We start from the raw sequence: 17,549 nt of genomic DNA on the forward strand, positions 1-17,549 counted from the left end.
GAGGCGCTGGTGGAGCAGTGGTTAGTGCACACGCCCCATGTATGGAGACTGTGGTCCTCTAGGCGGACGGCCCGGGTTCGAATCCGTCCTGTGTCTCCTTTCCCGCATGTCATTCCCCACTCTCTCTCTGATTTCTGTCTCTATCCACTATCCTATCTCTCCATTAAAGGCCCCAAAAGCCCAAAAATAAATCTTAAAAAAAAGATTTTCAGTGGTTAAAGAGCAACATTCACGTGTGTGTGTGTGTGTGTGTGTGTGTGTGTGTGTGTGTGTGTGTGTGTGTGTGTGTGTGTGTGTGTGTGTGTGTGTGTGTGTGTGTGTGTGTGTGAGCGAGTAGAAGTTTCTTGCAAATGTTTTCATATTGCTTCATTACTGTTGAATGAAGTGAATTCCCCACGTCAGACAGAACTGATCCAAAATAAAACATTACGTGATGCTCGGGTTATCTTGTGGAGAAGAATCTCTCGTCCTTTTGTTCACAGCTCTGTGCAAACATTCCATTTTGATCTCATTCAAAATAAATCATCTGCCTGTGTTTCTATTCTGGGGCTGTCTGTCGTGCTTACTCACTCTGGGGATTTGACCAGCAGCTTACGGATGAAGTCCACGGCCAGTTCGGACACCCTGGAGAGGGCCTCGCAGCTGTAGTCCACACTGACCTGGGACACGTTCAGATACGTCTCCTGCTTGTCGTCCCCAGCGAATGGAGACTCACCCGTCACCAGCATGTAGGCTATGACACCCACACTCCTGAGAAACACACACATGGAAGAGGGAGTCACAACATGCAGAGAAGCACAGGATTACCAGAGGTGTGTTTGAGACTTCACAAGGGGAATTATAAACTCAATTATTCTATTAAATAACCACACCTTCTATTTTCAGAATCCTTGCAACCAGTGACCAAGAAAAAAAAACGACTCAAACTGTAAACAACTATTAGCCTCTGCAGAGCTACTCTGTGGTTTGTGGCTTTACACAACAAGGGATCACCTCCACTGTCATTTACAAATAAACATGTGTGATTGTCTATTGGCTCTGTGTTTCAGACACAAAAGACAGAATGATCTACGAAGACCCCTGAACATGCTCCAGAGTGAAGCCGGTTATGTAAGAGTTAACTCACCATAGGTCAGTCGCTGTTGTGATCGGCTCATAATTTAGGATCTCTGGAGCTGAAAGAAGAAACAAAAGTTGTGATTCAATACTTCCATTTTTAAAATACTTACATGTTTGGCTGAATTAGATTGGAGACGCAGCCAAATGTAAGATCCAACTGTTGTTCAGTGATCTCACATTTCCAGTCATCTTCTCTTTTTTTAAGTCATGCCACAGTTGTTTAGAAGACCACTGCGGATAATACAGCTTCCTTGTGAGCAACGAACACGGACTGGCCAGTTTGACTTTACTATGTTTAAGATTACAGCAGTCTACCCCGTCTTCTCAGCTAATGATCAGAAGTATCTGTTTTTAGGGGTCAGCCTGACCTCAGGTTGTTTTATTTCATCACTTCTGAATGTATATGCATTTCTGTTCTCTCTCTCTTATTATGGAGTATTGTGTTTAGTTACTCTCTCATTGATTCAAAAAACTAAATGTAACTTAAGGAGGTGCAGGGAAAGTAAATGTTACACAGAGAGGAGAGACAGGGTGATGTTTCACAAGATCTGTGTTATTTCAGGGTCAGGAACGGCTTCTTTTATGAATGTAGGGAAATGCATGCTAATGATAACGGACTATTACGTTAAGGATGTCTTATTAACAGATAATCGGAGGGAGTTTTTCTCTGAAAACTTCAAAGGCATTTTATGAGCATTACAGCTTCTGGAGGATTTTTCTGACTGGTACAAACTTTGATGTGGTTCTCCTGCTGACATCCTGTCTGACGTTTTTTGAGTATCAAAGCGTGTTTCATGCACATCACCTTACCCACATACTCAGGCGTGCCAAGAATCTCTCGGAGCTCTCCGACCGCGCCCAGTCTGCGTGACAGGCCAAAGTCTACGATCTTTATGTCTCCTGGAGGGGACAGGCTGGTCAGGAGAATATTCTGCGGCTGAAACACAGAGAGAAAACACAGAGCGAGCTTCATGAAGAGCAGAAGGACTGGAAAGATAAGATATACTTTGAACCTGGGCTCAAAACGAATTATATAATCGTTTTTCTCAGTTTCTCCAGTTCTCTTTGAACACTCCCAATAACATGTTTGCACTGGAGTGGACAGGTGTTTACCTTTCTATGATTTGTTCAAGTGCTGAAAATATGTCGACCATATAACACTGTGCAAACAGCCCCATTATTAAATGATAGCATCATTCTTTAGGAGAACAGTGCAGAACATACAGAACGTGCTGGTTTTGTTTGCATCAATTAATTCAGGGTTTTAGTGACTTTTATACAAAAGGTTCAAAAAAGAAAGTCAGAGCCAAACCAGTATTTACAGAGTCATCATTAAAAGAAGGCAAGATATTTAAACCTTCATCTTACAGCCTGATGTCGAGGTTAACAGAGAAGAGTAGAGATACTCATTTTAGACTGATCTGTCGAGCTTTCCAAGGCTACCTCCATTGCTCACTTTTATGTTTAAAGGCTTTAAAAACAAAAACAATGTCTTTCCAGATGATCTGTTATTGCATGTACACATGAAAACGTAATCTTTGAGTTTTTGAACCAATATGGGGTAAGCAGCATTTCCAGGTATCTCAATTTCAGGGGCTCTGATACGTCAGAGTAGTGTGTATTCTAAAATGTGTAGACATAGCATGTGATGTTGAGCTTTCCCCACTTTGTCCTGGGTAAACGGTTCAGTTACCTCCTATAATCCTGGTTCTGGGTCTAACTGTGTCATAAAAACAGGAAACTGGGGTTTGGAGTGCACAACTGCTCTAAAAAAAGAGAATACACAACCGAGCACTTAAGGGGGAAGTTGGTGGTGAAGGGAGAGAACATGTAAAAATAGCGTCCCTTGTCTCCAGCTACACTCATGCATGTCTTTTGTGTGTGTGTGTGTATGTGCAGACCTTCAGGTCTAAGTGCACCAGGTTGCTCTGGTGGAGGTAGTGGACTCCCTCCAGTGTTTGTCTGATTAGTCGGGTGATCTGGGCCTCCGGCAGCAGCTCGTCAGAAACACAGTGGTCAAATATCTCTCCACCTGCAGCACTGAACAACGAGAAAACACACACAAACACACAACCACACACACTGTTAATACATAGATACACATGTATAAGTGAGCATCTTATAAATATTTGGAAAATGACTAAGTGATGAGAAACAGACATATGTGCATGAATTGACATGAGTCCTGATTGTATGAATGGCCAACCCACAGCCAGAGGGTCACTGACTTCATGCCGACATGTCTCAGCAAACCGTCACTGAGCAAGAAAGAAGCCTCCTCCCTGCTTACTCACAGTTAAGACTGTGTTAGCCAAAGTTGACACAAAGACGCAAAAGCTTAGCGTTGTGCCCAGGGCAGTAAGTTCAGCTGAGTTTATTACATTTCAGGTTATTCAACTTCCTAATGGGGTAGTTCTGTAATAGTCGAGGGAGTCTTAGATCAACAAAGTGAATTGTTAAAGCCTTCTTTGCTCCAAAGAAAGGATTAAAGTGTCTACAGAAGTATAAAAGGTGTGGTTAGAAAATCACTGCAAGTCACTTGAGGATAGCAACAGAGTTTTCCTTTCTTGATCTATGTCTCATATCTAGTATCTGTTTGGATGGTAAAGAGAAACTAGATTTATGATAAGCCAGACAAAGACGGAGAGTTGATTTGAAGACATCATATTCAAAGAAAGACTAAGAAGATTTCTGTTGAGGTCATTCAGAGCTGGACTTCTAGCTAAAGCTTTTATTATTTAGCTGAAATGGGCCTTTAAAGTCCTCAGACTAATCCTGATAAATGTTTCGGGAAGAACGCGTGTTACATAAAAAGTGTTCCAGCTCTTAAGATTGGAAAACAGGACTTTGGCCTTTAACCCTTTATACTCTATTACATATACTCCACTAGTGCTTAAAGTGGTTTTCGCTTACTGTAATATTCGAATGCTTCATTTCCCAAGAATCTTTGCAATCTCAGCTAAAAGCTTCTTGAGTTGATAAAATATAAAAGATTAAGGTGTAATAGTGTCATAAACTAAGAAAGTACAATCATTAAAATTGTTACTTCATCAGATTGTTTGCTATATAAGCACATTATCTGCAATAGAAATATTGTGACTAAATTTCTCAGAGTTCATCCAATAATACACATCCTTTTTAATCTACAACCATAAGACTATGACAAGTTTTTTTTTTTTTTTTTAATTAAGATTAGTTTAAAACAGATCAAGGAAACAACTTTGTTTTGTAGCGAGATTGTGGACACCTCCTGCCACTCAGGCAGCTTCACCACATTTTACAACTGAGAAACATAATGATGTCATCAGTGGACATACAAGGGATGATGTGAAGAAAGGGAGCCTAAGTGTTTTTGCTTCAAAATGAACAAGGCCAAAGCTGTTATAAATTTAACTTTAGACCAACTTCAAATAATTTTGTAAAAAAATGCTCTCCTTTTTAACAGGGTTCAAAAAGGGCAGCTGTGGCTCAGCTGGTAGAGTCATTTGTCTCTTAAACAGAAGATCAGGGGTTCGATTCCCAGCTCCTGCAGCTACATGTCCGATGTGTCTGGAATTAGTTACTTCTGATGATCACTTTGCACAGCAGCCTCTACCATCTGTTTGAGTGTATAGGTGTGACTTGCATTGTAAAAGCCTTTGAGTAGTCAGAAGACTAGAAAAGCTCTACAAGTCCATTTATGATTTACCAAAAGGGAATTCCCAACATCATGCTGCTAGTTGTATATTTTGCTTGTTTGTCAGTGTTCAGCAGTGTTGGAGAGGTCAAGGCTTGATTGATTTGGTAAACAGACTTGAGCTTATATAACGCTTTTCTAGTCTTCCAACTACTCAAAGCACTTTTATAATTCAGGGTAAAGTGTCTTGCCCAAGGACACATCGGACATCTTGCCCAGCTGGGGATCAAACCCTTGACCCTCCGGTTGAGAGGCGACGACTCTACTAACTGAGCTACATCCGCCCTGATGATGATGTACTGTATAGACAGATAGAAATAAATGCTCTCACTCACTATTCCAGCACTAAGACGATGTCATGATCCGTCTCATAAGCAGCGTGCAGGTTGACCACTCGGGCATTGTTACGGGCCGTCTCCAGGACGGCCATCTCATGAATGACTTCTGCCCGACAGTCACGGCCTCGCCTCCTCTTCCGCAGGAACTTGGCGGCAAACACCTTCCCCGTGGCCTTCTCCACACAGCGCTTGACCACGGCAAACTTCCCCCTGTGGAGCAGAACGTGCACGATTAAGGTGACAGCATCTGTGTGTTATATACAACAGCTCATTCTGACATAGCTTGGTGTCAATGATGTTGCATTATTTTGATCGTTGTGTTAAACAAATGGCTCTCTAACGCCGGATTAGGATGATGGATATTAATTTAATGATCTAACATAGGAGAAATACCAAATGTTTGCTGTTTTATGTTCTTCATGACCAATTATATTATTTTTGCTCTGTAGTTCCTTTCCTTAGATACACCAGTGCAAAATCACCAGCAGGTTAGCAAGTAAAACAGCATCACGTTATGATTAACTTTCAGTTTGGCATTCAGCTGATAGTTAAGGCCGTTATAGGAAACATGTCTCCACACAACCCGGCAACAGCTGCCTGCAACATAAAAAAAATAAAAAAAAGATCCTAAAATAAGCCATTACTAAAATAAGAGTGCCATGAATGTGAAGGTTACAGTCCCTGAAGGATTTCTCTTAGAGAATGGAACAATAGCATGAAGCTATTCTACTCATTTGCAGCGCCCGCTGATATTGTTACAAGTCATGTTTTCATGCAGACTTTGCATTTGGGATATTAAATATAGCTTGTGATGAACATTTCAAAAGTTGAAGGCACAGTGAGATGGCTGATAGCTGAGATTTCTGCCATCTTAAAAGCTTGTGTTCCCCATTAGTATATCTGGCAGTACAAAATAAGTACCGGCTCATTATCACACCAAATGAGTGATTCAAGAGTCCAGATAGTGGTGTTGTTACACCAAATGGACTTTCCTAATTATACAGTCTTCAAAGTAACACTTAGGCAATTTGGTATTCCAAAAGTTGTTCGGTCACACCTTACATAACTGTTTGTATAAAACAATGTTCTTTCCAAGCCTGTGCTGGGATAACCCCGATGAAGTCAACGGACATAGTTCAACTGGTTTTATGAGCTGAATTACCGGTACACTCCTCTTGACAAGGGAACTCATCTTTATGAATACAAGGCGCCCACTGTCCCGTTGATGAATTTCTGGCTACCAAGGAGCAGGACAACGGACGTATAGACAAAACCTGACATCTGAAGATGTAAGCCAATACGTTTTCTTAAGGAACAGATAAAAGAACATACAGAACATGTTTTCATTAATGACAGCACTCACCACTAAGTGAGCTGGAGTCAGCATCTTCTTATTGCAGTTGTACTTGTGAGCGTTATTTATCTCTTCCACAAGTGTTTGTTATATCTGCATTTGAGAGATCAACGCAATAAATGTGAAAATATATATATTTCTATCTCTACACATTACATAGATCTAAGAAAGATAGCCGATATATCAGTATCCGATTTTTTCTCTCCCAAATATCGGTATCGGCCCTAAAAAATCTCATATCGGTCGGGCCCTATTAAATATATATAAAGTTAAAACTGTTGCACAAGAGTTGAGCTTAACGTCGTGCACAGGCTGTCAGAGACATCAGAGAAGACCAGGTCTCATTTACTAAAGTAATGTGTTACAATCCGTTCAAACACATGTACCGGTAATACAAAACAATAAGAGTACAGTGAGAGGATTTTAATGTATTACAACTGTAAATAACACCTTTGATAATGAAAACGATTATACCTGTAAATGATTGTCTGATTCAAGAAAAACAACTGAAAGACTGATTAACAAAAAAAGACTTAAGTTACAAACTAAACAAATCATGAGCCACAGTGACACATCAGTTTCCCTTAGTTAAAGGTATTTTCTTTTTAATATAAGACCAAAACTCTGGGGATTACTACAAATTCCTTTAAAAGTCAAAATCAGAAGTACAATTAGCCTTCTCATGTTCTTGAAAATACTGCACCTCAAAGCTTCCTGTTTTGACCAGTCACACAGAAGTTAACAGAAGTGGTCTGTGACATTTCTTCTTTCTAAAGTCACATTTCCACATGTGCTGGTTTCCTTCCCCCTGTGCTGAGTACAGAACGATACAGTAAACACTGTGTCATGACACATCACATCAAACACACCACAGAAATCGTAGGATAGGATCATCATCGACCATCAGCTGTTGCCATGGCTCCAAACAGAGTCAGACACATGACAAAGGTCTACTGTAGCACGATCGTGTCAGGTCTGCTGGTACTGTGAACCTTGTGTAATTACAGTAAAGCTTTCAGTTCAGAGTCCACAATGTAGTTAACCTTTTTTAAATACTTGTTTGAGCTTTTCCTGAGTAAAAATACAGAATCATCAGGTCATACACACTTAAATAAGTCAGTGAAACTGGCATTTTTATCTTTTTTTTTGGTATTCACTCCTTATCTTTGATAATAAATTGATATATTTGGGCCCACAGTCAACATGCGGATGTAACAAATCACATTACTTCTCCCTCCTGACAAACTGACTCATGGACTAAACTACAAACCTAAAAAATATTGAGACCTTTGAGTTCTTTCCTTCAGACACTCTGACTGGTCTTTTTATGAAAACCAATGTTTGTGTTGCTTAAACTGTCAGAGACATATTTTTTTGTAAATATATGTTTGCTATAACTGATAGTATCTATGCATTATTGTGCATGCATCGATGTGCACTTGTGAACACAGGTGAATATATATTTATTTATTTGGTGAAAATCAGGGTCGATACCGTTTTTTGTAGTAAAAATTTAGCCAATTCCGACGTTTCCTTTCATGACTTCTTTTGGTGTAAGATTCCCACAATGCCAACATCTTCTCTCATGTTTAAGCATGAAAACAGAGCAGAGTTTGTCCAACAGGTGACTTCTAATGCACGATAAAAAACCTCTTCTCTGAATCAGCAGTTCGGTGTTTTAGAGTCCAGCATTAAATTGATACGACACAACAGATAAACATCGATAACTGACATCAGTTCATGCCACATTATTTCCTGATGTGCACATGTCTGTCATCAGGGATGATATCTGCTGCTTAAATTGATGCATCCTTGTTATTTATAAAGTGATTAATGTTTGTCTGGGGCATATTTAAGTTTTGTATGTGTTTGGTTTTGTGTGTTTTTTCCCCTGTTTCTGTTGTTAATGTTGAACGGTGTCATATGTTTGTTGAATTTAAAAATAGAGATAACATGTAAGTCCTTGACAATAAAAGGGATAATCTTCTGACTGTTTTTAATTGTCTAAACATCATGTGTAGCATGTTTTGCATGATCACTCTCCTGTTCAAATCTGTAGTTAAAATGTAACTAAGTGTCGCCACACAGTCTAGTTTCATTATATAGTTTTACTGAGTATCTTACTGGTACGAGTGTTTAAGAAACGTTATTGCATAATAATTGAATGATTATGATAATAAAAGGATGCTGTTGCATTGATAAGTCTTTCTTAAGTACCGGTACTCTCAGTCTGGATCGTTGCCAGGCTTTATGTAATTGTTAATTATGGTCTTAACTGTGGTTATGAGCCATTAGAGCAAACATCCTCCTAATGCAGAACTTTCTTTACTTTCCTGTTTGTTTACCAGTTGGACTTCCAATAAACAATCAAGATTCATTTCAAATGTTTAATTTTGTTTAATGCTCGCTCTATGTGATATCCTGGGAAATTATTAACTTGAAACTGAAGAAATACACACATTTTCTTACAATGACTAACGAGGGAAATAAAAAAAAGAAAACTGGACAATGCTGAAACTTTTTACAAACGATAAAACATAAAAGTTAGTTTTAAACTAAGGAATATTAAGTAACGTTTTGAGGCAAAATACTACATTTGTAAGTTTTTACATCAGTTGTACAGAAGACGATGAGGGGCCAGTCATGAGAAATAAATAAAGAAAAGTGGAAGATTTTTTTTTTTTTCATTTTGCAGTCCAAGAAAAAAAGTTGAATAGTTGAGAAAAAGCTGAAATGTCAATGTCAACATTTCGAGATATTGTCCTTTTTAAGTTAATTCCTGACATTTCAATTTTTGTTCTCAACATTTCAACTTAACAAATAATCTTTATTCTCGAAGTTGTTTCAACTCTATCTGTAAAATATCGACTTAATTCACAACATCTCTACTTTTCTCGAAACTTTGACATTATCCTTGAAGTGCATCATGACATTTTTTTTCCACCCATCATGATTTATTTCTTCTTCAATCCTCTTCCGTATAGCTGACTTTCTACCATCACCTTTCAGTCAAGTTAAGACATCTATAAAGGCTTCAAGCTTTTATCCAAGCTGTGAAGCTCAGTAACATATCGCCTGTATAACATGTGTTATTAAAGTGCTTTAAGTCTTTTAAGATACACACAATAAAGGACATAACAAATGTTCTTTGCTGTCATTTAAGAGGCATTATTTTCCAAGGGTCCTTTCTGTTTTGACTCACCTTCCGAGCTCTCCGGTGATTTCATAGACACTTTCGAGCGGGTCGGTGCTGATCGGGGTCTGTGTTTCTCCGAGGAGTCCCGCAGACAGCCCGCTACGACTGTCCAGCCGCCGCCGAGACATCGTCCTCTCCTTCGGGTATCTTGTCCTCCTGCTGCCAGCTACCCGGCTGGAGACCGGGCGGAAAGCTACTTAAGTTAATAAGAGATGAGAGGAGAAGAAAACTAACCTAATGGTCTAATTAAGATTAACGCTTCCAGGTTGACATGAGCTACATGTCAGTGAGAGCCGGTTATCATTTCTGAAGTCTCCGCAGACTCGACTGTGGTTAGCACAAGCGTCGCTAACTAAGTTAGCTCGACGGTCAATGACGCGGGTACAAAAGTGAGTTAAACCGATTTTCCGTTGCTCAGACAAAGACGAGTTGTTAGTCCTAAAAAAAAAACTAAACCTTAAGGGTATTCCAGCGGAGAAATTATCCAAACTGCAGCTTCGGGCGACTAAGTAATATCTCTGTAACTTTGTCTGGGTAGTTTTCGATCATTTTTACATCCTTCTGTTTGACACTTTCTGGACACGTCATTGTCTTGCGCATGCGCACTACGGTTGTGTTTAAAAAAAAAAAAAAAAAAAAAAAAAAAAAGGGAGGGCCGCGAGAGGTTGAATAAATTTGAAACAATACAATTTTAACAGGCTTGTTATCCTTTTACACTTTGATTGATAAGCAAATACATTATATTTCTATATGTTTTGAGTGAAAAAGCCTACTTTATGTTTATATGAATGTATAGCTGATATTTCCACTTGTTCACAAGAGTGCTCTGCCTGACTGAGGTCTAAGTTGGAGTCTAATGATGAGAATTTTTTACATAAACTTAAAATTGATGTGTGAGGAATGTTAAGATGCTTTGCCTTAGATTTATGTATATTTTATTATTATTTAAACCAATTTCATGGTCACTAACTTAACCATGTAAATACTATTGTTGTCCCACTAATCAGATATCCATCTATGCACACTGTTTAATGTTAATTATGTAAAAACTCTCTACCTAATGTATATTAACCTATCTGATACATAATAACATATTCTATTGTATTTATTTCAGCATTTTTTTCACTACTCACCAATGCATTATTGTCTCATTTAGTCTTGTACACATTAGTCTTTGCTTATTTTGTTTTTATTGTTGATATTTAATGTTGTACTTTTGTACATAGAGAGCACAGTTCACTAAAGTCAAATTCTTTGTGTATCAATACAACTGATTCTGATTATTTTTTTTATTTTTTCCTACATTTTTTATGTATTTCTTGTAAATGCCTTTCTGATTTCCTTTAAGGAAATTCTTCTTTCTGCTGAGGAATGCAAATTTGATTCCAACAATTGTAATTTACAACTGTGGTAAATATGAATGAATAAATAAAAGGGTGTGTAACCTGTAAAAATATACTCCATAAATGTAATGTAATACGGTATTAAGTCAGCAAACTGTCACAACTGTCTATTTCCAATTAAAATGGATGAATAGTTCCTCAATGATTCCAGACTAAACTCCCGTAAAAGACAAATAAGGCTCATGTATCGTTAATCAAAATTTGCCATATTTTCTCTTTTATTACAATCATCGGGGTGAGATGGAGACACACATACAGGAGCTTTGCATAGAGTGGAATTCTGAAAACTGGAGCCGGGTCCTGTCAGAAATGAACTAAGAAAGACGAGATGTACGGCTGTCTTCATTCAGACGAAGAGCAAGTAGTCAATCTTACTGTACCAGTCTTCTGCTGCAGAAAACATCAAACTGACCGAGTAAATGAGCTATATCCTAATGTGAAGCGTTGCTGCCCATGCCACAAATCTGCCCTTCAAGCCAACATGAGGTGATCTCTGTAAGGGTTTGGCAGAAGCCACAAGTGGGATGTGAGTGTTAGACTGAAAGAGAGAGCAGGCCTAATGGTTGACTTTGCAAGCCCCAAACCTTTGGTACATTCGGTGCAAAATATATATTTATACACACACAAGAGGACAGACATACATATACATTTATATACAAAGAGACAAACAGGACCTCACACATGGTACACTTACATGTGCTCTCACGTTTCACAGAATCAAAAACAGCCCTATTGAATCATCGCTGATTCACAATGAACCATAACCATGGACCTATTACTAAGATAGGCAGACACGCACATGTGAAAGTAACAACATCTTTGAAACATGCTGCCGAGATACTTGCCGTTACACTGTCATAGAGAAAACAAACTACGGCATTCACACATTGTCCATTCCCAGAGCTAAAACTAAGCACCTACCAGTATTTCCTACACCCTGCTCCCCCGAGTGTAACACTCAGGGTATGACAGTGTCAGGTAAGCATAAGGACGCATGCCTCAAGTGAGCGCCACAACCAAAGTGACACAACTTGACCAGCTCCCTCACCCCTTTTTCTGAATGGATAGCGATATCCTCATGCAAAAAAGCTAGTAAGGACAGTGTGTTGCACTATTTCAGCATGCAATATCGAGCTAGTACACAACGCCATCTAGGGGTTTCTGCCCCAGCACAGCTCACAGAGCTGACAGAGGAGATCCCGCATGCAGTATTGGACTGGGAGAGGGGGGGCTGGGTGAGGAAAGTCTGCCTCCACATGCTGCATCACATGTGAGGCTCTGTCTCTCTCCCAGCCCCTGTGGTCTAACTCCAACAGGACTCTGTACAGTAGGTGTAATCTTGCATGCACCCCATAGAAAACAAGTACGTGTATTAGTGTGTGTGTGTGTGTGTGTGTGTGTGTGTGTGTGTGTGTGTGTGTTTGTGTGCATGTAAGAAAGTGTGTGAGGGTCCTCAGGGTTTGTGTCGTGCACTTAACAGTTAGAGAAATTTCTTTATCACATGCTTTCAAGACAAAACTATTGTCTGGCATGGACTTGTATGCCAAAAGTTCTGAAATACATCATCCATTTAGCCCAAAAGGCTGGTTCATGATTCCTTCCGACATCCCTTTAACACCTGGACAGGTCTTTTGAGAAGGAGAAAATCACCAGTTATTTGCTATGAATGTACTATAGTGATGAGAGGACACACTGCTGCCACCTGCTGTTGATATCTGTTAAGGGAATGAAACAGCAGCTCTTGAAGTTACACCATCTTTGATTTGTGAGACACATGGATCTGGTCAAACTTGTTCAAGGAAACAAAAACAGCTTCCCGTATGAAATTTCACTTCATGGCTTCATGGAAAACCAAAGAGGCACTAAAAAAGGTCCCGTCAAAGCACCCTCAACGAGTAACCTGGATGACGCCAGGCTCGTGTCCTTTCAGCTTTCCACAGGGCTCAATCAAGGTGCCGACGTCGAGTGAAGTGCGTCCTCATTCCTACCCCTCCTCTTCAAATCTTCCTCGAAAGGGCAAAACACAGTCACTCAAGGTCCATACATTCAGTCACTTATTTGGTACATTCATCACTTTTCATGGGGCGGGAGGCGATTAGATCAGTGAGAAGGACGCCGTGTGTCAGAGTAATGGGCAGACGTCATCTGTCCGAGTGAGAAAATGCCTCTATTGCTCATGATGAGTTGAGGAGCGGTTTGAAAGAGAGGAACCCTGCACTTCTATTAAACTGTCAGTAAATGTATTTGTATTGTGTGGTGAGTTAGACCGTAAGAAAGTGCAATCACAGCATCAAGGCTAATGCTGTAACACTGTCGTCATGTGTTTTTGAATATGACATTGGCTGAAGAGTAAATGCAGAAACACGGTTGCGTATTTAGATGTATCTTAAGAGCTCTAATCTCTCAGTTTCTACGGTAACAGTCCTGACCAGAACCTGCCGTCATTATCACAATGGGTCGATGACACTGTCCATAAATGTCACCAACATATTTTTTTTTGTAGATTTTCCCCCTTTTTAAGGAATCAAAAATGTGAAAAAAGTGTATTTTCTCTCAAAACATCTCTTTTTATGTATTTTATGTATGTTTATATGTGTAAGCGTGCAACCTAGTGTATCCCCTTCACGCAGGCATCAATAGAGGTCCAGCCAACACCTAAAATGTCATTTCTTTCCATTCTGATAAAAAATACATACATAGGGGAAACACCAGTTTGCATAATAAAAAAAGGAAATGTCCCATGTTTGTGTGTGTTTTGTGCAAAGGTGATCAGTATGTGTGTATTATAGTTCAAAATGACGCAACCTCAGTGCAGAGAGGACACAGTTTAGAGGTCCAGAGAGGGAGAAGGGGGCTTAGTGGATTTTGAGCAGCTGTCTCTGAGGTGCAGTTTGGAGGAGGACGAGGAGGAGGAGGAGGGGGTGCTAGAAATCCAGTAAACAAGGCCATTAACTTAGGAGATAAAGCACACATGTGGCTCAATGAACAAAGGTAACCATGAAAACAAGCGATTGTACTACAGAGCTTACCAAACCCTCCTCTGATTTTCTGCCTTTCTTCCAAACCGTGCTCACTTCCTCTTCGATATGAGAGAAAGGCGGAGAATCGATTGAAGCTTGCATGCCGAGTGACAAAAAAGCCAGTCTGAAAACACAGCAGAGTAATCCATAGGATGGGTTAGTTGCCTTTTTGAGGATATAGGTTTTTATTTTCCAGGTTTCTCTCCTCAGTCAATAAGGTTTGATTGTTCTGTCTCCAAAAAGTAAACCTGTGTGAAAGCTGATTGGACGTTACTCCAAACCGAACGTGCTCGTCTCCTCCACAGCAGTGACGAGCTTCTCATAGAGCATGGAAAAGGAGGGGTAAGGTGGGAGGTCCAGACGATTAAAGCAAGTATGAGCCCTATGGAGACACACACAAACACACAGAATAAAAGATCAGCAGATGAATGACAGGATGACTCAGCTGTCAGTCAGTCTTGAGACACATGTGATCTGATACAACAGCTCTGAAATCAGATCTGCATTTCCAGTTTAATAATGTTAACATTTATCCGATAGAGAGGACATGGTGTTCCTTTAGGTATTTTTTTTACTTAAGGTTAAAGTTTTCAGAGGTGATGATCTGATCACCACGAAATGAAGTAACCAAAACAAGGTGACAGCTTCAGATACCAAATCAGGTTTGAAGTGTATAAATAGGCCATCAGGATTTATCCATCCATCCATCCCTTATCTTTACCGCTTTTCCCGTTTGGGGTCGCGGGGGGCTAGGGCCGATCCCAGCTGTCATTGAGTGAGAGGCGGGGTTACATCCTGGACTGTTCCCCAGCCAATCACAGGGCACATCAGGATTGTGAATTGTAATTACATGGGAATGTTTAGAAACTTTTGTTTTTAGGGTTTTCTGCATTTTTTAAATGAAACAATGTCTCCCATTAGTTAGTGGACGATTATCTGAAAACAGTATATTGTTTATTTGATAGATTATATTGCTTAATGCAAAAGTAATCTTTTATGTCTTACTGTGCAGACTCTAGCATATTTTGTCACAGTTTAATCCTGTGTTAAATATGTAGTTTTACAACTTTGAAAGGCTTTTAAAAATATATGCATGGGAAAAAAATCAAAACAGTAGTCTTAACCTTGGAGGAATAAGATAGGTACCGAACTTTCCAGCTAGAACACAAGATTTTTGAAGAGTCCAGAAGTGTTTTCAATCGGATCCAGAATCACATCCTACCTGGGTAAAGAGGTGATCTTCCCCCACTTCTCCACACAGAATCTGCGGGGTCCATTACTGCCCCGTAACGAAGCAAATCCCTCGTAAGGAATACTGGAGGTGCCCGTCACAAACTAGAAGGAAGGGGCAAGACAAAAAAAAACAAAAGTATGAAAGCAGCAACAGAAAAACAAAAGCAATATTTAAAACATTCAGAACTTAAAAGGTTAATAGATAGAGAAGCTGCATGGGATAACAAATTACTTATGCAGGCAAATCTGCTAGATCAATAAGATGTGTTTTCTGTCACTCTCAGGCTCAGATTGTTATCTTAAATTGTCTGACTGCATTATTTAAATGATCCCTACATGGTTACACCTTCTTGTAGAACAGTGACTTTATTCTAAATCAGAAACAGAGGTTACAGAGCTGTCTTCAAAAACACCAGACTTCATCCCAACAACTGTAAGTTTACCTCACAGAGAAAAGGAAGCTGAATGTTTTGCTGCCTGAATTATTTGTTTTAATTTTTGTGTGAATTTCATGGTTCAAATATTCCGTTTACTCCAAACACAATATTTGCTAAACGGACATTAACACACAAAAAGAACAACTGATCAGGGCAGCGGTAGACCAGCTCCTCCCTTTGATTTTAGAGGCAAAATGACTGATTTATGTCAATGGGATCCTTTAAGTTGTGGCTTTAGAGTCTTAGAATTACCATCTGAGCCTGTCTGTCAAAAACATTTGTGTTAGTTGAGTTTCTATAAGCAGGCTCGCTCTCCTGCAGGGGCTACATTGCAGTCATCATAGTTGTGTGGCAGCTGATGGCTGAGGCGGTTTACTGGAACAATTCCAAACCCCTTTTTAAAAAAAAAAAAAAAAATCTATTCGACGTTTAGGACTGATATATGAAAACACACGGCCGGGTTTTTAAATTATAGGATTCCATCTACTGGGATTTTATTTTCTTCGATGATAACTGCAAACTGCATGCAGCAGTTGGCTACCCCGTGGCTACATGATGGATAGATCAAAGTATCATCTCTCTGCAGTCTCGAGCACGACTCTGCAGTGCCTGCAGCGCCCCGGGCCTCCACACGGGGGCAGTCCGTGTGCATGCGGTCACCCACGTGCCGTACCTGCAGCAGTCTCAGCCTCTGCTCATTGTTGAACCTCTCCACAGCTGCCCAGAACCAGCGAATCACTATGTGGTTGTCATGGTAACCTAAGGGGAGATAGATGATGATGGTGCATGAGTCAGATGAATAACAAATAAGGCCTTCCGTCCCCTCTGTTCTTCGCTGCTCCTCTCGCCACCTCCCGGCTCACTCACATCATCCTCTGTAATTTTTGAATGGTTTCTTGCTGTTTAATGTTTAATGGCCGGAGCTGTTTGGTCCGTCCCAGTCGATTCATCTATTAAAAGAGGCTCGCAGTGAGTCATAGCCGATTGTCAGATTGAGTTCTCTTGTCTTACTTGCTGCTGGCGGCCTCTCAACTGGGATTGGCCAGACCTTTAAAAAGCCTTTTAATGTGATCTCTTATAAATGGTTTGGACACTGGCACTCCCATGCTCGTACTGAACACAATATCTATTACAATAATTAAAAAGCATACCTCCCCAATGATTCAGAGCTCATTATAAAAAGCATTACAGTAAAGACTAATACAGTCGTTAAATATAGGATGAAATGAACTCTCAATCTGAAGAGTCACTACTCATTGTAGCATAAGCATTTTAAATAATAACAGCAATAATCACAAGGATTAATATACGTTTACTTAGTAACTATTTTATCGGACTGTTGTTCTGTTTAACCTTTTAACAAATCCTAAATGTTTTTTAAGTTTATTTTCCATTTTCTCTTTTGACTTTTGTTCACTACTTTTGCACCTTAGTACACCTGAAAGACGCAGATATAGTAGAAAAGTTATCTAGTAATCATTACTACTTTTCAGTACTTTTGAACTTGGTCTTTCAAGCCTCAAGTTGTAAAAAGTTGTTGGGTTTTACTTACAAGTCTTGTTTTTCCAGCGCTGCACAAAACGACTTGTTGCTGTTTTTTTAATCCTCTGATCGATTATGGATTTGTTTTTATATGTACATTCATCTTCTCAATGCCTTAAATCTTTGGATACGGATCAGGAAGCACTAACTTGTTTCAAAACAAATCTCAGGGTCCTAATTTATCACTGTACTCTGTTTGAATGACTTGGCTGGCCCGCATTGTCTCTTTGT

At 39.7% G+C, this 17,549-nt stretch overlaps 2 protein-coding genes across 5 annotated transcripts in view; both read right to left on the minus strand.

Moving 5' to 3' along the window:
• stk17b (serine/threonine kinase 17b (apoptosis-inducing)) overlaps positions 1–10,271 on the minus strand; it is a 14,789-nt gene extending 4,518 nt beyond the window's left edge. The window contains exons 1-6 of the mRNA XM_020633184.3: positions 9,690–10,271; positions 5,131–5,343; positions 3,021–3,159; positions 1,930–2,056; positions 1,127–1,175; positions 571–750 (exon numbers count right to left, since the gene is read on the minus strand). Coding sequence (XP_020488840.1) covers positions 571–750; positions 1,127–1,175; positions 1,930–2,056; positions 3,021–3,159; positions 5,131–5,343; positions 9,690–9,811 — 830 coding nt within the window. The 5' untranslated portion in view covers positions 9,812–10,271. The remainder of the gene's footprint in view (positions 1–570; positions 751–1,126; positions 1,176–1,929; positions 2,057–3,020; positions 3,160–5,130; positions 5,344–9,689) is intronic.
• Positions 10,272–11,280: 1,009 nt separating this feature from the next.
• Positions 11,281–17,549, minus strand: part of hecw2a (HECT, C2 and WW domain containing E3 ubiquitin protein ligase 2a) — a 43,819-nt gene continuing 37,550 nt past the window's right edge. For all 4 annotated transcript variants that reach the window (XM_020633202.2, XM_020633203.2, XM_020633201.2 and 1 more), the window contains 3 exons: positions 16,450–16,535; positions 15,329–15,441; positions 11,281–14,488 (listed from right to left, as the gene is read on the minus strand). In XM_020633202.2, the coding sequence (XP_020488858.2) occupies positions 14,377–14,488; positions 15,329–15,441; positions 16,450–16,535 (311 nt within the window). In that variant the 3' untranslated portion in view covers positions 11,281–14,376. The remainder of the gene's footprint in view (positions 14,489–15,328; positions 15,442–16,449; positions 16,536–17,549) is intronic.

This window comes from Labrus bergylta, chromosome 13, assembly GCF_963930695.1.
Source record: "Labrus bergylta chromosome 13, fLabBer1.1, whole genome shotgun sequence".
NCBI classification, from domain to species: Eukaryota; Metazoa; Chordata; class Actinopteri; order Labriformes; family Labridae; genus Labrus; species Labrus bergylta.